The sequence below is a fragment of the Osmerus mordax genome, chromosome 22, assembly GCF_038355195.1.
Source record: "Osmerus mordax isolate fOsmMor3 chromosome 22, fOsmMor3.pri, whole genome shotgun sequence".
Classification (NCBI taxonomy): Eukaryota; Metazoa; Chordata; class Actinopteri; order Osmeriformes; family Osmeridae; genus Osmerus; species Osmerus mordax.
This window is the reverse complement of record NC_090071.1, coordinates 9,656,040-9,683,293: the sequence shown is the minus strand read 5'-3', so window position 1 is coordinate 9,683,293 and position 27,254 is coordinate 9,656,040. Positions and strand designations below refer to the sequence as shown.

Genomic DNA, 27,254 nt, shown 5'->3' with positions numbered 1-27,254 from the left:
AGACACTCCTCTGCTTCCTGCCTGCCTGCCTGCCTGCCTGCTCCGTAGTCGAGAGAGAAAATCCCTGTCTAAGCATGGGCCTCTGGCTGCAGCACTCGGCAGCTCCCAGAGAATGACAACAGTTCACATGGTCATTAGCTGCAGACGCTGAAGCGCGAGGACTCGAAGCTGCACACACAGACGCCTGCACCTGGTATCTCTCCGCTGAGGCTTAGACTGAGGCACAACAGAGGCCACCGGACTTAACGTAACGAGGTGGGAACTAGACCGTCTCTCGGGTAGGTTTTACCTCTTTTCTTTTTTTCTTCTTTTTTTTTTTTTTACGGCGGCATATTTTTTTTGTTTTTTTTAAGGAGTTTGCTGCAGTGTGGTGCATACCATCCTGTAAGGGGGAGGGAGTTAGGAGAGATAGAATGTAGTGTGTGTGGAAATGAGGGTAAAAGGAGAGACGGGGAACCGATATGGATGAGAGCGAGGAGAGCTAGATGGTACTCTGTGACAAGCTACTGCCCTTGCAGGTTCCTGGTGCGGCAGCTTCCCTACGCTTGCTCAAGATGAGGGACTTGTTGGGTTTCTTTCACTATGCGACATGAAACGGCGGTTGCCAGGTTGTCTTTCCCTCCCTTAGTGATTGTTTTGTAGGGTGATCATGAGACACGTTTGAGCACACATTTCTTTCTTTTATTCACAGTTGCGTCTACCGCCTGCCAAGGGATTGGCTGTGTTGAGTTAATGCCTCCACCATAGGCAGTTAAAAACTTTAGCATGTATTCCTCTTCCTCTTGGTCTTATAACATTTGAAATCTTCTATTATTATTTTGGGATTGGCAAGTCAACAAATGTCTTGCGCCCTTTGAAAATGGACTCAGGCAAACCTAAAGCTTGCTCTATAATTAGCTTGAGCTTCACACCAAAATAATGAGGTCCAGGACTCTAGGTCTATCAACATCTCTGTGGTGATCCACAGCTTTGTAGTGTCTGTCCAGAACGGGGCTGGACAGAGGCTAACATTGCCACCCGACCACAGGCTTCCACAGGCAGGACAAGGCCAGACAGGACCACTGATTGGATATTGGCAGGGATTGCCGGAGAAATGGGTGTTTTCTGAAATGGAAGACGGGTTCAACCCTTCCCGCTGAGAAAACGAAGGAATCCGAGGGTGTGTTTGTATTTTTGAGACCCAGAGGGCAACTCTCTTAATGGATTCCCAGTAGTGGGACGTGTGACGGTAGCCTACTTAGAAGTAGCATTCAGGTGTCTTTTTTTATGATTTCTGCCAGACCACCCAGTGCAGACCACCCATGTGGACCAGATACCGAAATATTTGTAATGATCACTAAGACACTAAACAGGCTGGCTCTACCAGACATTGAGATACAAGTTACTCTTCTGCACCCGTAATGGGTCCAGTTGATTGGTTGAAGCTCCTTTCGCGAGGCCCGCCCACTGAATGAGTGGCATAAGATGACCATGGGTCACCAGGGTTTAGATAAGGCTATTACGATATGAAGCACACGTTTCTGCTGACTCCATCAAATCCTGACTGCATTGCCTCCCCTTAGCTTCCCTGATCAGTCCGCTAACATCTGATTACTGCTTACCCTACCTCTACCATACAGTTGTCCTGACACTAATGACATTTGATAATTCTAATTGTCTCAAGAGCTTAAGCATGCGCCACAATTTCAGAACCATTGGGTGCAAGTAAAGGTTTCAAGCCCGTACAACACATCAATGCTCAAAATTGTTTTGGCTGTATGACAATGACTGTAACTAGAAATTATAACCCTCCGCCGAAGTGTTCAGAATATGACAGAACCTCAAGCAGATGTCTTAATAGCTGTAATACGGATTCAAATGAACCCAAACTGAAGTAGGTTAGACTCAAGCTTTGGCCGACTCGGTTTTGTAAAACCTAGTGTGGTAATCAAATGTTCTTGTCAACTGTTTCTCATTAGACTGAGTGAAGTGCTCTTCTCTACCATTCGAATGAGCTCACAGTGGTTCCTCTTGGCCATGCAAATGGGCCCAGGCTTACACGCTAGATTCCCCTCTCGGTATGGTAAAAACATTCTAAAGAGCTGGTCTTCATTTGTTTGGCCGTTATACCCACATTAGAAAACATGGCTATGGTTAAACATCTGTCTAGCTGGTGTTTTCCTTAACCCTGTTGCCCAGATGCTCTCATTGAGAACGGGCTCCGATATAACGCGGGTCTCCTCTGGTTGACCCAATCCACGCAGACACAGACACATGAGCAGAGGCACGGCTAATAGAAGGCATACGTGGTATTCAGAGGTCAAGCCAATGACTTTCACCGGAGAGGACCCGGGTCGGCCGGCTCCCATTCAATTAAGCAGACTGGAGGGAACGCTGCAGACAGCTGGCCAGAGGAACGCCGATGGCCTAATCCAAAAGGTCAAGGAGCACGGCACTTTCGATGTATCTCTATTCTCCTCGTGTTCAGCCAGCCCCTGGTCACTCTCCCTTCTCCTGTCTGAGAACATGTCGGACGGCTGTCTGTCTGGAAGACGGGGCCGAACTTCATTCCCTGGGTCTCCTCTGTTTTCAAGTGAAAACGTGAGAGGAATGAGAGGTTACGTTTTTTTATGTGTTACGGACTGTATAATGTAAAATTTTTAGATATTACTATTAAATAATGCAATAACTGGTGAAATCCAACTTCATATTTTTCCTCCAGCTAAATGGAGACAGATCACCTTGGTCTGTGTTGTTGTCCCTGGTGGGAAAGTTTTTTTGATTTTGCGGGGATTGCAGCGTTTTGGAGTTTGTCTGTGGAATGCCAAGCCTCCCTGTTGAGCGCACTGCTCACTGCTCTGCGAGCACCAATCAGAGTGGAGACAAAGCAAGGGGGCGTTCAGGAGGACTAATCTCTTCAGGCCACAACAGGGGTGTCGCGTGGCCCGTCCTACCTGCACACCATCTGTCTCTACCTCACCAGCACTTACTTGGGAGTAAGATGGCAAGGCTAGGCTAAGCTATGCTACTGTCCCCCCAGGTCGGTTCAAGCAACCTTTTACATTCATGCAGTTCATCTTATTTCGGCTATTGCTGTATGTACTGTAGCCAGTGTTGCTGTTGCTGGCAGCAAGGATGAGACGCAAGATCTGTTTGGGCTACAGACACGTCTAATGATGTTTGCACTTTTTACTGAACTCCCAACATTTTCAGCGCAAGGCAACTTGTACAAGCTCTTAAATATTAGACTAGCCTACTTGATAACTTGACTAATGTAACAATGCTAATCTAAGTTATGAGGCAATTAAAGCTGAACTGGCAGAAATGCATGGCAAATACAAATTTAGGCTGTTCAGTTTGTTCAAATAATTATCCTAAATTTAAGCCAAGTCATAGCCATGAAATGTCACAGTTTCTCTTTCTCTTACCTCACACAACACAACCTAGACCTTAATTCTTTTGGGGTATCTTCTAAAAATAATGAGAGATTAGACCTAATTGTAAAAGGTCACATCTGACATGATTCTCACCTGATTCTTTCATAGCAACAGCCTGTCCTTGGGGAGATGGCATGAAATGAAACAGTGCCTGGGAGAGCTGCCTCTGTGCCAGGGACTGGGCCCTGGCCCTCATCTCCTGTCAGACACGCACCTAGAAAGTGGGCTATGAACCAAGATGTAAAAACCTCAGTTTACGTCATTGTCCAAGGTCTATTTTTTATGTTTTTGCCATTGAGTGAATGTAGATGTTGTGAACTACTTAGATTGAGAGGTAGGCTACATTAAGCCAAGTCAAACGTTTTTCTTAATGAGGGGTAATGTATCGGTAATGAGGGATTATCACTAGAGCAGCTACTCCAGGCAAGCCCTATATTCGGAGGATGGTAAGTGTGAGGTGGTGTTTCAACTGCAAGTCTGAGCTTGTTTTCGTCACAGTTAGGCCTTGAGGTTCTATCACACAGCCTAGGGAAGTTCCCATCATCGCATCTTACTTTGGGATCTGTGTGGGAAGTTTTGCTCATTGAGTCAACTCTCCATGGTAACGCTCTATGTTTTTTTTGTGTTTTTTTTTTGTGGTCTTGTTTTGCTCCATGCCTAGGGTCTGTGAAGCAGAGGGATGTGTCACGTATTCAATCTGAACAGCTAGGGGAATCGACAGCAGCTGCAGATTTTTACAACCCTCCCTCTTCCTCTTGCCCCACCCCCAACCTCAACCTCAACCCCAACCCCACTCCCTTTTCCCCGCCCCCAGTACTCAAAAAGAAAATATTTCCAGATGTTCCAGGAGAAGGCACTGAGTGTAGTAGCTGCTGTTATGGTTTCAGTAGCTAAACCGGCCTAGATGTGTCCCGCAACGGTATCAGTCTAGCAATCGTCCCTTTTGACCTTATCGCTCAGCCAGACCCAGACCTGTGGCTGTTGTCCGATTAACATAAACCAGGCAAGACGTGTGTTCTCCGGAAGAAGCAACATCGACAGGTCGTCACTGCTGTCGTTCGGACGACCAGCGTCGGGGCTGTGGTGCTCGGGGGCACGCTAGGCAGTGTCGTAATCGCGTCTGGCACACGCATCTGTCTCAGTCCTTCTCCTGCCTGTTGGACGGCTGCCTGGAATAATGCTGCGCTGCGCGTTTTCTATTGGCTGGCGGTCCCGTCGCGCATTTCTCGACGGGTGGGTGGACCCTGGGGCTTTATCCCTCTCTGGCTTACTGCACTCGGCTGTCTCGTCGCACACAGGGGTCGTTGCCATTCTCCGCTTTGTATTCCGCCGGCTGGAGAGCTGCCCTCGCGGCACAATGGCACACAGCAATGATGAGGGACTTCAACCAAGTGGCTGCTGAATAACCCCCGCAACTGCCTTTTCTGTGGGGCTGAACGGGCACGGGTGCCGGCGACACTTCCATGCCAGCTCAACACACACACACATTCACGCACGTGCACACACAGACAGACGTTTCGAACCCACTTAGAAGTGAACAGAGATGTCAGACAAGGATGCCGGTCGGCGTGTCTGTCTGACAGCTCTTTTGTTCATCTAAAATATGACAGGTTGATGCTTGACTAGAATTTTCAGGCGATGGGGCCTATTATATTTGAATGAAGGAGGATATATTTCATGAAGCCGGAGCTCCTCTCTCTACTCAGGGTTCGCTGTCCTAACGCAGATCTAGAAGAGCCCGGGCTGTTATTGGGATAACGTTATGCACACAGGAGACAATCGCAGAAACAATGGAACTGACAATCGCAGAAACAATGGAACTGTATTTCAAGTGAAACCATTTCAAGTGGTGGAATCTAGTGAGTAGGGTAAATCGAATCCACGGCTTTGTAGTCCTGCCATGCCACCGTAGGCTAATCTAGCTCCTTTTTAGATTATTTTTATCGAGTATTCAGGGTGATTGATCTTGCTTTTGTAATTGAGGAAATATTTGCCGACACAGCTATGAGGGTCACATTAGCCTGATTTCAGCGACAATTAAAGCGTATTAGACAAAATGGGAGATTTGGTGTGCTTATGCTTCAGGCAGTTGTTTATGCTCTCTGAAAATAACCTCTCTCTCTCTATCTCTCTGCAGACCGTCGACAGAAAGTGCCTTGTCAGACAACATCCCTACTTGAAGCTCCCCACGAAGCTCAAACATTCCTCCTGCAGCCGTGACAGAAGATAGGTCAACCGCAAACGCCCCTGCCCTCCATCTTGTCTTCACCCAGCGTGAGAGGAACCCACACAGAGAAGAAAGCCGGCCCTACGCTGCCACAACACCGAGAGCCCGCCGTGCTCTTGTAGAAGTTGAAGTCGACACCGAACCCCACCACGGTCTGCACACGTTTCCTATCCTCCCAAGCTGGGCCATCGCCTCGAAATAGCGCCTGTTTCAGATCCCCACCCCCCTCTTCCAGGACTCCTAGTGCTCCTGTCAAGGAAAGGGTGTTTCGGGGACGTCGGTGGGGTCAGTCGAGCCTGCCTCTGAGCATGCCTCTTCTGCCTTGTCAGGCTTCTGCACCTGGGACTAAGTGATTGATGAATGACTGCTTTCTGATTGACAGCTTCTCTGATCAGCAGTGGTCTCCCAAGCTGCAGCCACGGGGAGGGGGGTAACCAGGCCATTTACTCCTCTCTAAAGTCCTCAAGGGCAAACATCGACTGACATAAAAAAAAAATATAAAAAACGAGAGAAAAAAAACAAACACTTTTAGCTACATGGTTCATCACTTTTAGTTTTTTTCTTTTTTTTTTTAACACCCTGAAAAGCCCTCAGAAGATAGTGTCTCCCCCCAAAAAAGTAGTGGCTGGTTCTAGCTTCACCCAGCGCTGATATGGCTTTAAACATTGCTTCAATACGAGACACAAAATGGCTGACCCTTGAAGTGTGCCGGCAGTTTCAGAGGGGGACTTGTTCGCGTAGTGATGAGGAATGCAAATTTGCACACCCGCCTAAAAGCTGCCAGGTTGAAAACGGAAGGGTGATTGCCTGCTTTGACTCGCTAAAGGTAAGAAATTCCAACCACAATGACTTCCTTATGACCTGTGTTTAGTTTGAGTTTGTTTTATGTTGGGAGAGCTTTGAATAAAGCTATTCAAAGGGCTTGATAATTATCACTTTAAATGTCTATGTAATCTGTCTGTAGTTGTTACATTAGACAAATAATGCCACAGGCCATAGATCTGAACCACATGAGCGGATACAAAGAACTAATTATCGTTGTGGTATCACTTCGATATCTGCCGTTAAAGATTTCATCTTGGGTCAGGAGGTGTGCGTATCAGCGCCAGCGCTCAAATTAGAGTGTGCGCGTCAGCGCTCCATGCAATGTCAGACTCATCACATGAGGTTGACCTATTGGCTGAAAGGTCAGAGAGAGGACTCCTAGGATCCATCCAGGATCCCTACCACCTCAAGTGTGTGTGTACGTGTGGGGGCGGCGGTTATATGTGTGCCTCTAATATTACCATACCACGTCCATCATTTATACTAGCGACCGAGGGTTTTTATTTTTGGAGGTTGTCAGATGTAACACATCAAACAACAACAACACGAACATGACCTGACAAGGAAATGGTCGCTTTCCCCAACATGTTGTTTTTTTGAACCCTGTTAAGTTTTTATGACTGAAGATGAGTTGGTCTATTTAGCATCATGATTCTCATCTTCCCAGTAATCTGGGAATACTGCTGTAGTCTATCTTTGGGGCTGTAAGGGGCATGACACTATGATTCTACTGTATACCCTAAAAGTCAGAGAATGGAATCGTTCTTCTGTTCAAGAACGTGTGAATGATCAAATTCAAACCAGGTGTCCACACAATAGCTTGACAAAGCAATGACTGCAGTGAGGTGCGCAATAATTGTTTTAAGACTGAGAGAAAAGAAAAGCATTGAGGTGACAGTGATGAACGACCATAGAAACTAGAGCAGTTACCTTGCGGAACATTACTCGCATGTCACTCCTTACTGTAACTTCGTAGATGTACCTACCGCAGCATTCGAAAACAAAGCGCAATCCGAGAAGCATGCCGTTTGAAACGCATTCTTTATATGTGGGGTCAGAGTCATGGTATTGATAGAGTTTCATATGAGAGAGTTTAATGTTTCCTATAATATCAAGACAGGAATAGAGATGGCCAGAGACTGTAATCTAACACAACCATTTGCACAGTCACTGGCCCTATAAGAGTTTGAATTACAGCTCTTGCTGTCCTGTAAAAGATGGGCTATTGCCCCTCAATATGCCTTGTCTATAATGGCCTGTATTTCCATGGGAAATAGTAAACATTATCCAGAATCACCTTCTTCTTCCTTACGTCAGATTGCTGGATTCCGCAGCACTTTCTCTCCTCGTTACACAATGTCTGTATACTCTATACCAATCTTGGCAGCTTGACACGATCTGGCCAACACACTGTTGAAAATGAGCCGTGTTTATGTTGCCATCAGCTGTTTTCTTGGCGTCCGCGGCGGTTCTTAGTAAGCCCGCTGAGTTATTGCGGAGCAATCAGCCGTCGACTGATGGGGTGGTGTGGACTGCGAAGGCCCATCAAGCCCAGTGACGGCCTGACGAGCAAACAGCTGACTCCAATTGGGATCAATTTATCATGCCTGACGTTTCCCTCCCCCCTCGCTCGCTGTCTGTCGAACTTTTGGGTCGTCACCGAGCTTGCTCTGATGCTCTGTTCTGATGGGCCATCGAGCCAAGCCATCTCCGGGCAAAATGGAAGCTCCAGAGAAACAGTGACGCTCGTCGACTTGCTCATCACGTTCCGAGGGGTCCCGTTTGGCCTGTTTCTCTGGAAGCTTCCATTTTGCCCGGAGAGACAAAATGTTCCCTTCTCTTTCACGCGGTGTACTCCCCTTCCCGTACGTCAGGCTAGGCATCTCATCCAATCATATCCTCAGAGCCTCCCTGTGTCCTCCCACTCCCGGCCTTGTTAAGATTATCTGCCCATGGCTGCTGTGGGGGAGTGTGAAGCCTGACAGACCAGGCATCTGAACAGGCCCATTCACAAGCCCTAACCTTGGAGAGGTGCCGCACGCTGTAGGCAGGGTGATGTAGCCCCATCCAGAACAGCCAGGCCTTGTTCTAGCCTCCTCCCCAGGACCCCCAAGAGGCTGGGATGGCAGTCACCAGACCAGGCCAGAAGGCCCACAGGGTGGTGGGGGATGGGCTTCCGAGGCCAACGGCACAGCACAGATAAGCACTGAAGGCCTGACCGGCAGAGGAAACGACAGAACGGCCGGCTTTGCATTTTCGGTTGGCGCGCTTTGCATTTCGGAGATAGAGGGGCGCAAAAGAAAAACGAGCTCTGTCACAGACTTGTTTGGGGCTGTCGCCACGGTGTCCTGCGTTCATCTTGCTGCTCTCAGCGTTTTTGAAATGCCAAAGAGGATTGTGCATGTTCTCCAGCTTCTGTTCTCCCCTGAGGGTTTGAGATAGAGTTTCTCCACGATGCGGAATTTCTATATTCCCTGATGAATTGGGGCGACTTCAGACAAAGCTGCCATGCGTGACACCGGCCTACGGTTCATTAGCCAGTAAAACCCTGTTCGAACAGCATGCTGACCATGAAACCGATTCAGGCCAGGCTAGAGTGGAGGTAGTCTAATGAGTCATGTAGAAGTGCTGTTATCTCCTCTCTCCCCTGGAGTGTATGTCTGGTCATGACACGTCTCTCCATTGTGACAGTCTCATCTGCCTCTGGCAGTAGAGTCAGTTTAGACTCTTAAACACATTGATATTACATTTGCATTTATTCATTTAGCAGGTCTTTATCCAAAGCGACTTCCAAGAGAGAACTTTACAAAAAGTGCAAACATTGCGGGTAGCCAAAACACGAAGCATACATTGTGAAAAAGCAAATAAGTGCCAATGAGTAGAACCACAAGAGCATGTAGTTAAACACATTACAATTAAACAACATGATCCTCGAAAGTGCTACAGTGTACCTGGAGGAAAGCAAGCAACAGTAATATAATTCACAGTGAGTACAAATATTTAAATCAGTTACAACTAACCAACAAGGGCAACAAGCCCCTGAATAATTGTCATTGTGTTCCTGGAGGAAATAAGCTAACATCTGATCCAACAGCCCGACCGTAGGTGGCGGATAGGGGTGTAAGGCTGGACGAGAGACTTGATGTAGTCAGGTGCAGTCCCCTCATAGGGGGTTATCATACGTAAAGGCTTTTCTCCTTGTTGTTTCAACCAATAGTCTGGCATGTGTGAAGCTAATCAAAGGCTAACTCCTAAAAAGAATGTCACTTTCTTTCGTTTGGATCCTTCGGGATGTTTAAGACCAGGACAATGATGAAGTGAGGCGTTTTGGGCAGATCTTGACCTCGTGCCTTCCTCTAATCTACACGATCGGTGGTTCCACTACGCAATCCTGAGTGTGGGCTCCTTGCCTGACTGAACTTTTACAAGGAACCGTTTCAGAGTGCGCCCCGGCCTATCGGGTTTCACCGGAGGAGTTGTCAAACAGAAGTGGTTAGCCGCTGTAACAGAAGCAGTAGGGTCTTTTCAAGTCTCTTGGTTTCCCCTGCCTGCCCCTCTCATCCCCTCGCTTCCTGTCAAAACTTTTTAATCCTTCACAAAGGTAGCAAGTAGCTCTAGCTGAAAACACAGAAAGGTTTTGGGAGGATGAAGGGCCGTGGGAGCTCCTCTCCGCTGGGTGCCCAGCGTGTAGAGTCAGGCAGGAAGCCTGGGCCGGATTTGAAACCAATTATCAAAGATTGTGTTTAAGATTTTCGGGGGGGGGGGGGGGGGAGGAAAGGCCTGACCTCTCTAAGCTCAGCTGCTAGCGAGCGGCAGGGCGGTTTAGACAGCAGCCGGACCAAGGAACAGAGTTAGCCGGGCCGACTTTCACACCAAATCACCTCTGGGAATGGGTGTGTCTCTCTTAGTTTTAGCTTGATCTCGAAATAAAAACGTCTCTCCGCAGGGGGATGTTTCAGGAGGGGGGAACTCTTGATATTTGAACTTGAACTTTACATCTGCTTGCTGGCTCGCGTTCAGACAATGTGCTGGGGGAGAGCTCACATTCTTGGGTGTAATCCCCCAAGCCGGGCCACACCCTCTGCAGAGCAAACATGAAGGGGAATGTGGTGCGGCGGGCGGACAGCCCCCCAGGGGTTTATCCACGGCAACAAGGAAGACCTGGCTGGAGCCTAACGCGAGGCCCAACGGGGGCAGGCCTTTTGATGAGGTCATCAGCCCCTCTCGCTCCTTAACAGGGGCCTCTCACCCCCCACACACACACACACACACCATCACCAGCTCCCAACATGCCAAACTTCACTTTCTCCATCCGACTTCACCCCCTCCCTCGCCCTGGCTACTCTGAAAGCGGAGGGGCGGGTGATGACGAGATGAAGGGGCTGGGAGCAGACAAGAGGGGCCAGTATGGAGGGGAGCGAAGGAGGGACCGGCTGTGTTCCTGTCCTGCGACCTATCCCCAGATAGACTGTGCCCGGGTGGAGGCTTGTGGCAGGGCAGCGGCCGATGTGTGGAGCCGCTCATGTTGTGCAGCCGACGTGGGCCCAGTCTTTTCCCCTTTAATTGGGCCATCGATTTGACCCACATCCGCGTGAGCGCGGGGGGTGTGCTGGTCGCCACGATGCAGTGCTTCACAGCGCATTGCAGGATGTTAGTTTAGCTTCCTAAAAGCACAGCAGTATTGGACAATGTGGCGCACACTTAATGCACTGTGCCTGGGTGCAACATAGTGTTGGGAACAAGTGTCATTGTTCAGTAATGGTTGTGATAATTCAATTGATCGTCCAGTCTCTCCCGAGTAGAGGACGTTCGAGGGAAGGACGTTTGCTTTCGACCTTGTCAGCTCGCTTGTAGGACAGAGAACTCCATGAGCTGTACTGAGCTCTCACCTGGTCCACACACGCACACACTCTCTCTCTCTCTCTTCCTACCTCTCTCTCCGTCTGTCTCTCTACAGGTCCATACCTCAACACTCTTTCTTTAATTTTCCTCCTTGTCACTCGGCCCCCTTTGTCTTAGAACATACAAATAGATTCCCTACTCTACATGAACCATATTGGAGAATGCAGGGTGTCCTCCCATGGTTGATGGCTGCTCTGCTAGGGTAAGCAGCTCTGCATCCACCCCCTACACGAGCCTGGCTCTGGGCTGCTCTGCTAGGGTAAGCAGCTCTGCATCCACCCCCTACACGAGCCTGGCTCTGGGCTGCTCTGCTAGGGTAAGCAGCTCTGCATCCACCCCCTACACGAGCCTGGCTCTGGGCTGCTCTGCTAGGGTAAGCAGCTCTGCATCCACCCCCTACACGAGCCTGGCTCTGGGCTGCTCTGCTAGGGTAAGCAGCTCTGCATCCACCCCCTACACGAGCCTGGCTCTGGGCTGCTCTGCTAGGGTAAGCAGCTCTGCATCCACCCCCTACACGAGCCTGGCTCTGGGCTGCTCTGCTAGGGTAAGCAGCTCTGCAGCTCTCCCCCCCTGCAGATCCAGCCTGTCTGCATCCAGAGTGCCAGAGCAGCAGGAAGTTCACCGCACGCTCGACCTTTACACCGCTCATTACTTATTGATATGAAATCTACCTTCGTCATCACACCTCTCGGTCTACCTCCTCCCTTCATGACTTTTCCCTTTTATTCGCCGCTTCAGGTTTTCAACGGATTTCTCACCACGGGGGACCGCAACCTATTAGCTCATTTGTCACAAACGAAGATTCGGATGTTTCCCACACCCAAACACACGTTTACGAAGACGGTTTGAGGGGCACTCCTCCCTTTCCACGCAAACACACACACACACATAGACAGACACACACCAGAGACAAATGATTCACTCGTCTTAATAAGCAAAGGGCTCCACCCCGGCGGTTTTGTCGTACTGGTTAGTGTAAAATGGAGGCTGTCGACTTGGCAAGTGACGTGGCGGTGGTAGGAGCGCCGAGGACTCCCACCCGTGCCTCGTCTCTCCGTCCGGGGAGCGGGAGAGAGACAGACGGGCACAGCTGGCTCGGAGGGGCAGACGCATTAATGAGCCAGGGACCTCCTTAATTGGCCTTCAGAAAGAACGAGGAGGGAGGGGTTGGAGGGGAGGACGGGAGTGGGCTGGGCTGGGGTGGACGGCAAAAAATCTGAAGCTCTTGTCTAATTAGCCTGGATGGTAACCTTTTAGTGCCGCACTGGCTGCTCCCGTTCCCTGCTAGGCTTGTCTGTGATTGGCGGCCCGTGTTCGCCACGGTCAAATGGGATGACACGGCCGCCTGTGCGTGCCGCTGTGTGGAGAGGGGCGATCGTAACGCGCGGAACCACCTTCACATGACCCAGCATGGCCCGTGTCAATCCCAGAGATATCGCAGAGAGATAGCTAACCAGCCCCCTTGTGTTCGTGGCATGGTTAATCAAGACTTTTATGCTCACATGATGTTCATGCAATGTCTTTAATCCTTCTGGCAATGTGGAGGAAGATCAGGGCAGCCGTGTAGACAAGGTCAACAGATTAGGTAGACCAGGGCAACAGGGTAGATAGACCAGGGCAGCAGGGTATATAGAACAGGGCAACAGGGTAGATAGACCAGGGCAGCAGGGTAGATAGACCAGGGCAGCAGGGTATATAGAACAGGGCAACAGGGTAGATAGAGCAGGGCAGCAGGGTAGATAGACCAGGGCATCAGGGTAGATAGACCAGGGCTGCAGAGTAGATAGACCAGGGCTGCAGAGTAGATAGACCAGGGCAGCAGAGTAGATAGACCAGGGCAGCAGAGTAGATAGACCAGGGCAGCAGAGTAGATAGACCAGGGCAGCAGAGTAGATAGACCAGGGCAGCAGAGTAGATAGACCAGGGCTGCAGAGTAGATAGACCAGGGCAGCAGAGTAGATAGACCAGGGAAGCAGAGTAGATAGACCAGGGCTGCAGAGTAGATAGACCAGGGCAGCAGAGTAGATAGACCAGGGCTGCAGAGTAGATAGACCAGGGCAGCAGAGTAGATAGACCAGGGCAGCAGAGTAGATAGACCAGGGCTGCAGAGTAGATAGACCAGGGCAGCAGAGTAGATAGACCAGGGCAGCAGAGTAGATAGACCAGGGCAGCAGAGTAGATAGACCAGGGCTGCAGAGTAGATAGACCAGGGCAGCAGAGTAGATAGACCAGGGAAGCAGAGTAGATAGACCAGGGCTGCAGAGTAGATAGACCAGGGCAGCAGAGTAGATAGACCAGGGCAGCAGAGTAGATAGACCAGGGCAGCAGAGTAGATAGACCAGGGCTGCAGAGTAGATAGACCAGGGCAGGTGGGTAAACCAGGGCTGCTGCTAGATGAGGTGGGACAGAGGAGAGAAGGGCTGAGCGGACAGGATTGAGTCGTGGCCAGGGACACACTGCTTTTTGCTACAGTAGACTATTACTTCTCATGAAACCATCAAACTGTATTCTGTACAGTGTTAGCTGCAAGGGTGGTCTGAATTAGAGCGCTGTCAAAGCAGAATCCACCATTGTGCCCCAATGCCTCTGCAGTGCATGGATGATTTATGAACAAAACTAAGGCCACCAGATGCATCTCAAAAATAGCCCTCCCCCCCCCCCCATTTCATTTAATGAGCTGGTGTTTGCTTTCTGCCACACTCAGTTTTACCTCTGAACTCTCGCAGCATGTCAACAAGAGACACCTCATGTCATGTTCCCTCTAAGATCGGTTCCGAATTGTACAGCTGTGATTCCGCGTCAGTGAGTCTTGTTTACGTTAAGCGATGAGTCGAATCATTTCACTGTGCCGAAGGTGTCATTTTTCCTTCTGTTTGGAAAGATGGCTTATTTTATTTTCGTTCAGCCTTGCTGGGGGCGAAAAACCCCGTAGTCACTGTTTGTGATTCTGAAGGACTGTGTGCTAGAGTAGTCAGTCAGTGAGTACTGGTAGCACTGTGATCCCCTCCCCCCCCCCCCCCCCCCCCCCAAATAGGGGCCATGGCCAGGGCAGGCTGCCGGCCCTGCTGGGGGTGAGAGGAGGTGGAGGGGGAGGAGGGATGTGCCAAGTTCAGGGCCGAAAGTGAGATGGCCAATTTCACACCCAGCAGATGCCTGCAGCACTGACCCGCCACGACAGGTGGGGACACTAATTGGCAGCGCACACTTCGCCCGGCAGACTCCGGTAGCCCCATGAGGCGGAGCACGGGGGTGGTGGTGGTGAGGTGGAGATGGAGAGATGGAGCCCGGCAGGGCACACTGGCAGCACCGCGATCCACCCCAGATCAGTGCAACTCCCATAGGAAGCGTAAGCGTTGCTGCTCAGAGTAGGAATAAGGGTTCACGCTTGTTTGGTCTGTCAACGTGTTTTGTCAACCGTCTTTTCATCGATGTAAATCGGAGAGTAGATTAGGCTACACACCGTTCTTTGTTGCTCCCTTGCCCTGCAACAGGCGTGTGTGTGTGTGTGTGTGGTGACGTACATAACCTGTTTCCCCACCCTCTGCTTCAGCCCACTCTCCCCAGTCAGAGACCTCCTACGGCAGAGTGCCGGGGGAGGGAGAGAGAGCGACGGAGAGAGACAGAGACACAGCCAGAGAGAGAGAGAGAGAGAGAGAGAGAGAGAGAGGGGAGAGAGAAGAGGGGATGAGGTGGAGGACAGCGGTGTTTGTGTGTAGGCCCACAGTGATGGTGCTTAGATAAGAGGTGGGCTCTACTTCACCGCCTCATGAGTCACCAGCACACAGAAGCTCTTATTCACTTCCTGGAACAGCAATCCTGGGTCGTGATAGGTCCACCCGGAGAGAGAGAGAGAGAGAGAGACAGAGGAGCTCTGCTCTCGCTCCGTCCCTGATTCTCCTATTCGACAGCACCCTCCTCTGTTTCCCGCTCCCCGGAGGCAGCACATATCCACACTCGCCACCAACAGAGATGTCACCCACACCATTATCTCTCCAAAATACTCATGCTGATGATGATGTCACTCTCTGTTTTAACCACACATCCTTCCAGTGTGGAGTGATGGGCGCTGTAGTTTCCCTGAATGAAGCAGGGGCCAGTAACAACAGAACAGACTAGCACCAGCACTAGGTAGACAGGCCCCTATCTGCTGAGTGCGTTGGAAAGGGGCTTTGATGAATAGATCAGCTCTGTGTCTCTCTCGCCCATCTCATTATCCCACTTTATCTCGGCTATGGATTTAGGCCCGCATCGCTCACGCACACTACTCCATGCGCAATCAATACCGTCCTCAGACACTTGGGAAATAATCTTTTTTTTTCTTTCTTTCTTTCTTTTTTGTCTCCACAACATTCCCGGGTCCCAGGTCTGATGAATAATGTCTTTGGCCGTCTACAGGAAAGAATCCATCAAATTGTCCGAGTTTTCTGGGATCAATTGTCTTCCCCCCACCCCCCCACCCCCAACAAGGGTTCAGGCAGCGTCATTTACATCTGAAAATGGCCGCCTCTTTCAAATGAATAACCGTCAACTATTTGTTTCAGAAACCATTAGGCGTAGCCTTCACAGAGCTCTGAACTGGAGTGGTCAAATGACTCTTTGTCGAGAAGGGGGGAGTCTAATTCCTCAGTCCTTTAGCTGTGACTGGCCTGTCAACATAGAGATAAAGATGGCATTGTGTTCGTGTGTGTGTGTGTGTGTGTGTGTGAGAGAGAGAGAGAGTGTGGTGTGTTTGTGGATTAGAGCAGCTCTAGAGGGTGGTTTCATGTCTCAGCAGGTCACAGATGATCAGATTAACTACAGCAGGGCAGGCCTCACTGGATTACCCATAGAGTCAGGGTTAGGGTCAGGGCCACTGGATTACCCATAGAGTCAGGGTTAGGGTCAGGGCCACTGGATTACCCATAGAGTCAGGGTTAGGGTCAGGGCCACTGTGTCTCTGTCCTGGGTCCACACTGGCTCAAAGTGAGGGATACACAAACACAAACACACAGAAGAACAGCCCAGCCAGTCGGCAGACCAGACTAGCTTTTGAAAGTAGTTCTTGTGCCGTCCTAGGTCCTCCATTTTTCAGCTCAGTGGCACTAGACGGCACTCCTGTCGAGAGTGCCGTCTACCTAGATGTTACGGTCTCAGAAACTGTGGAAGGGCTTGTCCCTGATTATAGGTGTACGGTGACTGTACGCACATCCCAGATGGTTCTATGTTTTTGGGTGAGTGTGTAGGTGTGTGTTTTGGTGAGTGCGGCGTGTAGGTGTGTGTTTTGATGAGTGTGTGGGTGTGTGTTTGTGTGCATGTGTGTGTTTTGGTGAGTGCGTGGGCGTTTGTTTGTGTGTAGGTGTGTGTTTTGGTGAGGGTGTGTGTTTGTGTGTAGGTGTGTGTTTTGGTGAGTGTGTTTGCGTGAGGCCCTGTGGGAGAGGGACTCCTGCAGCGGAGAGTGTCCTCGCCCAGTTACACTGTGTGTTTTTGTGTGTGTGTGTGTGTGTGTGTGAGGGAGAGAGAGAGAGGGGGAGAGAGGGGGAGAGAGAGGGAAAGCTAGCAGCGGGGAAGAATTTGTGTGTGTGAGGGAGAGAGAGAGGGGGAGAGAGGGGGAGAGAGAGGGAAAGCTAGCAGCGGGGAAGAATTATCACCCATCTATCTATCCTTTCCCTCTGTTTCAGTCTTCTGCCTCCTCCCCTGAGCAGGCTCATAGTACAAGGAGACAGTCTTGGGCGTGTCTGCTCTACTCTACAATCTGTAGGATTATGGCTGCTGAAACAAAGGCATACTTAATTACCACTGAGACGCCACTGGAATCCAGGCATTGCATGAAGGCAGTGTCAGAGGGTGGAGTGCGTGTCGGTTACTGTACATGAAAGATGTTATGGAAGATACATGATGGCCTAGTCCTTTGTTTCCCTAATTAGATACTGTAGCTGTTTGTTTGGAGGGCGGTGTGTGTCTGTTTGGGTTATTTGTGTTGCAGAACAATGTCTTGTTAGCCTAGCTAAAAAGGCTAGGCTACATAGCCCAATGGGCAGCCATTGTGTGGCGTAAAACGTTTTTTCCACGACCGACAGTTGAGGGGGGGGGGAAATCCCCAACATCTAACAGGAAAAATCAGTCCTTGTTTAATGTTCCTTGAAGTTGATTAGGGTAGATATGGGGCCTGTAGGCTGTCTCATATCACATGACTGAGTTCTAAGTCGCGGCGGAGGGCAACGGCCCTGGTGTCGCTTCATAATGGAAGCAAAGTCTTTCCGCTCTGCCCGCGCGGCCCGACAGAAGATCCGCGAGTGCTCGCGAACCGGAGAGCCTGCCCGCTGGCGGCACCCAGGCCCCTGCATGAGGATCACACCACGCTCCTCAGATTCACCACCAAAGTGGACGTGGTAGCACACCCAACAGGGATCCGGAAAGGGTACACGGAAGCACTCCTCGTCCCGGGATGAAGGGCCTATCTGTCCGTGTGCATCCAGGCCCCCCTCTCCCCTGGCGGGGTCGGCCTCTGCTTTTCACGGCCTCCCCCCCCCCCCCCCCCCCCCCATCTCCACCACTGGCCATCCTGTCTGGTTCCTGTTGCACGAGGGTTCACTAAAGAGGGTTTGCTTTTCTTCTCGTGAATGGGAAAGGCCAGCGTGTAAGCGGCCATTAATGCCCTGGGAGCGAGCGAGAGATGGAGGGAAGGAACGAGAGGGGGGGGGGGGGGGGGGGAGAGAGGGGGGAGAAGGGGAAATGGGAGGAAAGGAGGGGAGTCTACCCTGGCGGGTCAGTGCAGATACAAGAGCTTCTCCGATATGGTGTAAGGGGATTACACATATCGCCGGCTTCGTGTCAAATAAATTAGTGTCAGCTCTCACAAGAGCTCTCCTCCCCTCGCCGCGAGAAGGACAACCGGCTAAAGGAGGACTTCTGTCTGCTCCTCATGAGATAACGGCTAGCTGAGGTGTGGCTAAACAGGGAGCACAATGTAGCCCTGTTCCATTAGCTGCTATTTACAGAGACGCCCCGGTTTGTTGTCGAGCATTAATATCAGTTTTTCCCCATGGCTTTTTTCCCCTTGCTAGGGCTCGGTTGGGTTAGTAGGAGCTGCTGGAATGTGGACTTCTGCTGTTGGGTCCACCTCTCTCCTCTCCCTGTTGGAAGACCTGAGAAAAGTTTAGAGAAAGTTTAGAGAAGGAGGGTGAAAGTCAGACAGACAGACAGACAGACCACTTTCCTCAACAATGGAACCCAAGCCCTCCCAAGCCCTCGTTCACAAGCACTTGTCTGAAGGCCAGAGCCTCGCATGTTGTGAACTGAGTCGGGAGGAGACGGGAGAGAAGGGAGGCCAATAAGGGGCCTTGTTTTCCCTCCCCCCCCCCCCCCCCCCCCCCCCCCCCAGCCTGACCAGGCTGTCTGCTGGGGAGACGGCCGGGCCTGCCCCCGTCTCGGCCCCGTACAGAATAGAGGGGCCCACTGAGGGAGAATATGCAAAAATGCTTCAGGCGTCAGCGGAGGCCACGGCCGAGGCGTCGTTCTGTGGCCATCGGAAAGAGTGGCCCTCTTTGTGTGTGCCACCCACAGACACGCAGGCGCGGCTCACAGCTGGGGGGGGGCGGGGGGGGGGGGGGGGGGGTTCTTCCAGAGGATAGGTGGGGGTGGTTGGGTGGAAGCCATGCAAGATTCTGCCATGTTCTGTTTTTGGGTAGCCTCGAAAAAAAAAAAAAACGGTTCCATTCCTTGCCAAGAGCTTCGTACAGGGCAAGGCTTTCAACTGAAATGCCTATATGACGGCAAGGGGAAATTCCAAGAATAGGGCTGCCACGATTTCATGCTCGGAAAAAGGAGATACAAATCTGGGGTTGATATCAACCACGGTCTTGGATCCGCATGGACAATTAGTGGTCATAATTAGCAAGGCCCCCATGGGACAGGTCTAAATGGGCTAAGAGGGCATAAGCCTAATCTGTTTATGAAATTAGAGGCGCTCATCTCCATCCCCTGTAGGCTTACTGCGAACGTTAGAACCCATTTTCCTGTGGTATCAAAGTCGAAGTTCTCGAGTAAAGGAACTTTTCCGAGACAGAAGATCGGTTGGCCTGCGATGCCTTTTCAGCTGCAGGGTCTCCATTTGTTTGAGTATGATCCGGGCTTTGACACATCGTCACCCCTCCCTCCCTCGCGAGCAGCGCGGCTCGTCGACCGGCGCACAAGCGGAACGCCGTCGTTACATCTGAGCGACGGCGACGCGCCCCCGAGGCGCTTGCCTAACGCCGTTACTATGGATACAGCGCCAGCTCTCTCCGGCGGTCTGAGTCATGTGCCTCAGGTTTTGAAAGCTCCTTTTCATAGACGGAGAGAGGGGGGATGACAGAGAGAGCGAGAGGGAGGGAGAGAGAGAGGGAGATGGAGAGATTGGGAGAAAGAGAGAGGAGAGGGAGAGAGTGAAAGAGAGAGAGCGAGCGAGAGGGATGGAGAGACAGAGAGCGAGATGGAGAGATTGAGAGAGAGAGAGAGAGAGAGAGAGAGAGAGAGAGAGAGAGAGAGAGAGAGAGAGAGAGAGAGAGAGAGAGAGAGAGAGAGATGGAGAGATGGAGAGATGGAGAGATGGAGAGATGGAGAGATGGAGAGATGGAGAGAAAGAAAGGGAGAGAGAGAGCGAGAGGAAAGGAGAGACAGAGAGGGAGATGGAGAGAGAAAGAGAAAGAGTGAAAGAGAGAGAGGATGAAAATATGTCTGCTCCATCAGAGTGGGTGGCAGAAAAGACGACACCATACCCGCATCCCGCCCCTGTCATCCTCTGTCTCTCTCTCCCCCCCAACTCCCCCGGGGCTGGATATCATCTGACTCCATCCCCTGATGGCGCCTGCTCAGTGCTCCATCAGTTACGGCGGCAGGTTTTTCCAGCGCTGTCATTGTTACGTGAGACGTGCTCCTCCAGCGAAGCAGCTCAGAGAGGCTGAGCCAGGACAGCAGCGCTCCTGACTGGGATCAGCAGCTCCTTCATCTCTCTCTCTCTCTCTCTCTCTCTCTCTCTCTCTCTCTCTCTCTCTCTCTCTCTCTCTCTCTCTTTGTCTCTCTCTCTCTCTTTCTCATTGTCTCTCTCTCTCATTGTCTCTGTCTCTCACTGTCTCTCGCTCTCTTATCTGTCTCTCTCTGTTGCTCTCCCTGTCTCTTTCACTCTCTCTATCTCGCTCTCTCTCCTTCTCGCACGATGTCTTTCTCGCTCTCTCTCTCTCTCTCTCTCACCCCATCAGACAGTCTGTCCTTGCGTCATCGCACGTGTCTGGGGTCTACAAGTGTCCCAGCCGCTGAGTGACGGGGCTGGCATCTGTGTCCGCAGACGGCCGCGTCATCGACGAGCTCGCGCGCGCGATCGATCAATTTGACGTTTTGATTTCAATATCGATCTTGGGATTAGGGCGATGCCCGAACGCGGGGAGATCAGGTACTGAGAGTTAACAGCAGCCCGGCCCTGCTCCTGTTGTGCCTGCCCCCCCCCCCCCCCCCCCCCCCCCCCCGACAGTGTCCCAACGTGACTGAGATGAAACCTTCTCTCCTAGCGGGCTTTATAGCCCTACTTACCTCATCACTTCACACAGAGTAATGATGCAATAAAATCTGAATCAATCACTGCACAGGAGGGGGGTGGTGGAGGTAGAATATGAAAAGGGGAGAGATGGCTTCTCTCCTCGCCGAACGGCCGCTCCTCTGGGGGGGGGGGGGGGGGGGGTTGACGTCATCGCACCCTGCAGGCCTGGGGCGGACGTTCTCTGCTGTTTGGCTGGCAGCCAAGCCTCAGCTGCGCCGCGCACACATACACACACACACACGTTCACACCCCTCACCCACGCACACACACACGGTCACACCGCGTGCACACACTTAGTCACACTGTGCGCACACACCCCACACACACACACACACTCAGCATCCTCCCAGCAGCCACCAGGGCTCTCTGTCTGCTCGGAGCTGGCGTCACCGAGAGGTTCTGATTGGTTTTGACACCTCTCAGGCTTTTTTGGCTGTGAGGCCCAGCGCTAACATTATTCTTCTGGGTTGGATGGAGGTGAGCGATCTCTGGCGCGCACACACACGCACACACACACCCACCCACACCTACCTCTCCTGTAGAGACAGCGAGTGTTGTTCCCACACCCTTGCTCAGGGTCATCCCAGACACGACCCTAGATGTCCATCATCCTAGCGTCCGGGTTGCCATTTGTCACAGGCCCAGCCCCGCGCTAGTGCTCCCGATGACAGTGGCCTGTACGGCCAGCCTAGTGACACGTCTCTTGAGAGGTGTGCATCTCAGCTCGAACATAGAGTCCCCCCAAGTTCAAATGTAATGGAAGAGGAGAGATTCTGCTCGCACACAGTAAAACACTACATGTCCCAGAGGAGCCCTCCACATCAGCGGGCTGGAAAATAACAACCACCGTTTCCCATCAACTTCCTCATTTTGACCGGACCAAACTGCACCCGGCTGACCGACATGTTATTACTCTCTTTATTGGGCCTGTGCAGTCCCCCGGGCACCGATAGCCCCGTTCTTGATGAAGGCTGCCGGCATGGACACACGCCGGAGATTGAAGTGACGAGCGGGCCTCTAAGGACCCTCCGCAGTGACACGTTCGGCTATGCGGTTGCCTGGGAGCCGTCGTGATAGTACAGGACGCGCTGGGTTGTCTGTCGCTGGCTCGACACGACGCTGTCTCGTTCTCCACACTTAGCGTTCGTGCTTCGGCAGCGGACTGTGGAAATGGGAGCTGATTAGCTTCCGTCTTGGCTAATATTCCAACTCACTACAACTGTGCTGGCCTCCGGCTGTTTTTACACTCTAAAGGGGAACTAGGCCCAGACTAGCTATTTTTGAGTGAGACTGTGTGTGCCTGGAGAGCGGTAGTTCATATTTTGTACTTTTTTTTTTTTCGTTCTTTTTTTTCTTTTTTTTACTGGGCTAGGATGTCCTATTTCACCAGTGACTGGGGAAATGACGCATCACTAATTAGGTCGCTGCTGCGTTCTCCTCTCCCTCGCTCCCTTCTCTCCTTCGCTCTCTCCTCGTGTCTCTCTGTGTCTCTCTCTGTCTCTCTCTCTCTCTCTTACCCTCTCTCGCTCTCGCTCGCTCTATCTCTCCTTTCCTCCTGACCCGCCTCTCCTCCTCCCTCTCCCTCCCTCATAAGCAGCGCCAAGGAGAAATCCATATTGGATTATTGTGTTCTCCATTAGCCCTCTGGGTTGACGCTAATTGGCCTTGAATGTGAGCGCCTTGGCGAGCGTGACCCTCGACCCCGGTTGCCGTTTCCCTGTACGGGGGAGCGGGCTGTGAGGAATCGCGCAGAGGTGGCTCCAGGCCCCCTCCGGTTCTCCAGCCGGCGCAGGCTGACGTCAATGTGGGAGCGTAGCTGCCCTCTAGCCCGCAGGACCACTGCCCACCAGTCACCTAGCCCGCCGGCTCTCTGTCCGCAGAGCAGCACCAGCTACCAGTGCAGTATATATGAGCCACAGTGTATGTCTGACCTGCCCGCAGGGGGATGCCTTATCACTATTCAGCTATGGCATGTTCGTACTGCCCAGTCCTCCCCACAGTCTCTCCGCTTGCATCTTTTTTCGACCGGTTCTCAGAAAACCCCAGCCGCCGCCGGTTTCCGACTCGGTTCTTCAGCTCTCTCTCGCTTCTCTGTTGTGGCTCACGGCCGTCCTCCTCCTCTTCTTCCTCCTCTCCAGGGCCGCTGCACGCGAGAGAACTGCAAGTACCTCCACCCCCCGGCCCACCTCAAGACCCAGCTGGAGATCAACGGACGCAACAACCTCATCCAGCAGAAGACTGCGGCGGCCATGTTGGCGCAGCAGATGCAGTTCATGATCCCCGGCACCACCATGCAGCCCGTGGTTAGTAACCTCTGGACCCCACCCCCCCACCCCCGGGGCGGGGTCGCCCACCGACGGATCCACCCCCGCCCACCTGGTGTCAGAAACGTCTTACTGTTTTACCCCCGCGTTTTCTCTCTCCTTTTGTTCTTCACTCCCCCCTCCCATCTGTCTCTCTTTCTCTCTCTCACCATATATGTGTGTGTGTATGTATAAATATCTCTCTCACCCTTTCTTCTCTATGTATCTCCCTCCCCCCCCCCCCCCCTTTCCTTTCCTCTCTCGTCTCTCCCTCCCCTCCTCTCCCTCCTGTCCCCTGCAGCAGACGTTCCCAGTGAGCCAGGGCCTGGGCTCCAGCCCGGGGCTGAGCTACGCCCAGTACCTGACCCCCATGACCCACAGCATGGGCCTGGTCCCCACCGAGATGCTGCCCAGCACCCCGCTCATCGTCCCAGGCAGCCCTCCCATCTCCGTGCAGGGCTCCTCCTCCAACCAGAAGCTGCTACGCACAGACAAGCTGGAGGTGACCAATCACAGTCCCCCTCCCTCTAGCCTGGGATGCAGTGTCCTCCACTGACCAATCCCCCAACAATATTTTTGTTTTCATTTTTTGGGGTTGTTGTTGTTTGGACCTTTTGTAGGTTATTGATTTGAGGGTGCTCTCAGGTAGGGCCTGTTGGTGACCAGGTTTATTTGCCTCAGCTTTATTCAGCACTTGGAACGGAATATCTCAATGCTTTTAGTTTTTTCGACGAGAATGAGTACAAAGATGCAGCCTTGACTAGCTTTGGAGTGGTGTGTTTGAGCCCAAGTGCTGTCACTTAGCAACTGAGCAAGTGGTTTCTAATGAGAGGCCGTATTCCACAGGGGAATGGAGGCACTCCCACACTAAGTGAGAATGTTTACCGTGTGTGTGTGTGTGACAGTGTGTGTGTGTGTGTGACAGTGTGTGTGTGTGTGACAGTGTGTGTGTGTGTCAGTCCCAGATTGCCAGTGAAGACCTCCTGTGATCATGCCCAGACTAGAATAGATAAACACATAAACTGGTTCATTTAGTCCCTAATTACACCCAGCTCAGCAGGATTCATAGGTTGTGCTTTATATGATAACTAATCTAACATTTTCCAAATTTGCATTTGAGCCGCTTGGTTTAATCCAAGATGTGTCACCTTTTTGAAATGACAGACGATGTTATTTGTGCGTGCGTGCCCCTGTGTGTGCCCCTGTGTGTGTGTGTCCTGTGTGTGTGTGCGCGCGCGCGCGCTCGCAGGTGTGCCGCGAGTTCCAGCGGGGCAACTGCGCGCGGGGCGAGACGGACTGCCGCTTCGCCCACCCCAGCGACAGCCCCATGATCGACACCAGCGACAACACGGTGACCGTGTGCATGGACTACATCAAGAGCCGCTGCTCCCGGGAGAAGTGCAAGTACTTCCACCCACCCGCCCACCTGCAGGCCAAGATCAAGGCCGCCCAGCACCAGGCCAACCAGACGGCCGTGGCCGCCCAGGCCGCCGCCGCCGCCGCCATGGTGAGACACCCTCCCCACACACACACAGACGCACACACAGACACACACACAGACGCACACCCACGCCGCCCCTAGTGTTAGAGTCACACACTCCCACACACACAGACCCCTCCTAGTGTTAGCCACACACACACACCGCCCCTAGCATAGGAGTCACGCACACACATTTGTGGATGTACTCCAACACACATACACGTACACCGAGGACATACTGTGCTCCGCTGGTACCAAACTCATTCACCATACATGAATATCCACCTTTTTTTTTCCCCCCCCTGTGTCAGCTTTCGGCCCACGTAGGATTTGCATTATCGTTTAGGCGCGATTTTTCACGAAGGTGCTAGTTTAAGTCGAGTGTGCACAAACACAAGCGAGTGATTAATGTTGTTTACACAGCCAGCATAACTCTCATAAACGTGGAGCTCTGCTTTCCCACCACACAGACGCAACCACCTTTGCGGTTTCCCGTCTTAAGCGTTTCCAGTTGAATCATTCCGCCCAAACAGAGGTCCTTGGCCTTTAGGCGAAAAAAATAAATCAATAAATAGCAGAAGGTGCAGTCACATGACAGACCACAACAATCTATTATTATCATCCGCCCCAGCCCTTTTATTCCAATGCCCTTGATCATACAAATACATTGTCCCCCCCCCTTCACCCCACCTCCTCCTCCTCCTCTGTCACAATGAGAAGTGCAGCTTTCTGCAGATCGCTCCAAATTGAATCAAGAGAGATGGATGAGAACTCGGGGCCGGGCTGACACCATTGCTCCCCCCCCCCCCCCTCCCCCCCCCCCCCCCCCCCCTCCCTCCCATTCAGCCCCACCAGGACGGAGGAGCAGATGCGCACACACACACAGACACGGAGGCCGGCAGGTTCTGACTATAGGGGACCGACACAGTCCCCCCCCCCCACACCCCTCCATGTTAGACCGTTTCCGTAATCACGGTATCAAGCGAGCAACGTTGTCAACGGGGTCCGCCGCTGCTGCTGCTCCCGCGCCGCCCCCCCCCCCCCCCTCCCCCCACCACTGCAGTGTGCTCCCCCGCGCCCACGGCGTGCCTGCACATCCATCAGCCTGCTCCAGCACCGCTCGCTCTCTCCACCCCCCCCCCCCACACCCCTCCCTTTGCCCTTCCTCTGTCTGTCTGGGTGAGAAGGTGACTGGAGCACTGGTAGCCCCGCGCTCCAGAAACATGACCCCCCTCCCTCCCCCTCTCTCTCCACCCCCTCCCCTCCCCCTGTCTACCTTGATGACACTTGTGTTTTCTTAAGCCGGTTATGAGCAGAGCTAGAGGTTGACCTGAGGACAGCAGGGCCTTCGCTGCAGCAGAGCACGCTCCTCCCAGAGCACGCTCCTCCCCAGAGCACGCTCCTCCCGGAGCACGCTCCTCCCGGAGCACGCTCCTCCCGGAGCACGCTCCTCCCAGAGCACGCTCCTCCCCGGAGCACGCTCCTCCCGGAGCACGCTCCTCCCGGAGCAGGCTCCTCCCCGGAGCACGCTCCTCCCGGAGCACGCTCCTCCCGGAGCAGGCTCCTCCCGGAGCACGCTCCAGTCCCCCTCACCTAAGCCACCATGCCCCTCAAGTATCACAATCATCATTCCACTCGACGGAGATGGAACTCGTTCGTTCTTTTCCGTCGACGGGGGTCGAATTCCCCCGGTGGGATTTCAAGGAGCGTAACGGAACATGCCGGAAACGTGACGTGGAAAATCGTTATAAAAATTCCAAAGATGGACTTCAGAGGCGGCCTCACGCCCACGCGGCCGCTGTTGCTAGGAGTCGCTGTTAGCTTCTCGGGTGCCGTGGCGTTGCGCTCCATCTTCACCCGTGTCGTCTGTTTGATTTCCTTTGTCATGGCAAGCTGCTGACGTCCAACGCCGCCATCCTTGCTTCTACCCTAACAAGGATTCTTCCCCCCCCCCCCCCCCCCCCCCTCCCCCTTGTCTGTCTTGTGCTCATATTAACCATACCATTTCAACCTGTTAACACTGGATGTGTAGCGAACAGTATGTGGAATGATCCTCGGAATGTGTTCATCCTGTGTAAACCCCAGTCTGGTGCATGGCCTCCCAGCTACCTCCTCACCAATATGGTTTTCAGTGACCATTCAAGTCTCATAAAACCACATCCTCTATTGAAGTCAGAGCCAGCGATCAGAGCCAGTCAGTATTTGTGGACTGCGCTGTTTTGCTGTCGTTTATTTATATAGGTTTTACAAACCCATAGATGCATATCAACGACGCATAAACAAAGCTCCACATTTGATAGCTCCCCCCCCTTTCCGATTTTACATTTTGACATTCACTTCTAGCCCGTTCATTCCTCAACACGATCAAGACACATTTAGCTTCCTCCGAGCAGACTTTCAGAGTGAAAATCACTGTTGTAACCGGAGTGTGCCCTCCATCGCCGCTCCCGGCTTCACTTCAGACAGGTTCGACCTGTGACCCCGATGGACGTGATTATCTGACAACCGAGACCGTGTCTCATTATATATTGAAGACATGTACTCCGCTTCA

General features: G+C 52.3%; 1 protein-coding gene across 10 annotated transcripts in view; it reads left to right on the top strand.

Moving 5' to 3' along the window:
- mbnl2 (muscleblind-like splicing regulator 2) overlaps positions 1-27,254 on the top strand; it is a 37,655-nt gene that overhangs the window by 3,093 nt on the left and 7,308 nt on the right. For 8 of the 10 annotated variants that reach the window (XM_067260043.1, XM_067260044.1, XM_067260041.1 and 5 more), the window contains exons 1-5: positions 74-278; positions 5,554-6,469; positions 23,059-23,223; positions 23,525-23,725; positions 24,473-24,730. In XM_067260043.1, coding sequence (XP_067116144.1) covers positions 6,296-6,469; positions 23,059-23,223; positions 23,525-23,725; positions 24,473-24,730 — 798 coding nt within the window. In that variant the 5' untranslated portion in view covers positions 74-278; positions 5,554-6,295. Of the gene's footprint in view, positions 1-73; positions 279-5,553; positions 6,470-23,058; positions 23,224-23,524; positions 23,726-24,472; positions 24,731-27,254 lie in introns of those variants that run through there. The other 2 variants (XM_067260036.1, XM_067260035.1) reach the window with 2 other exon arrangements.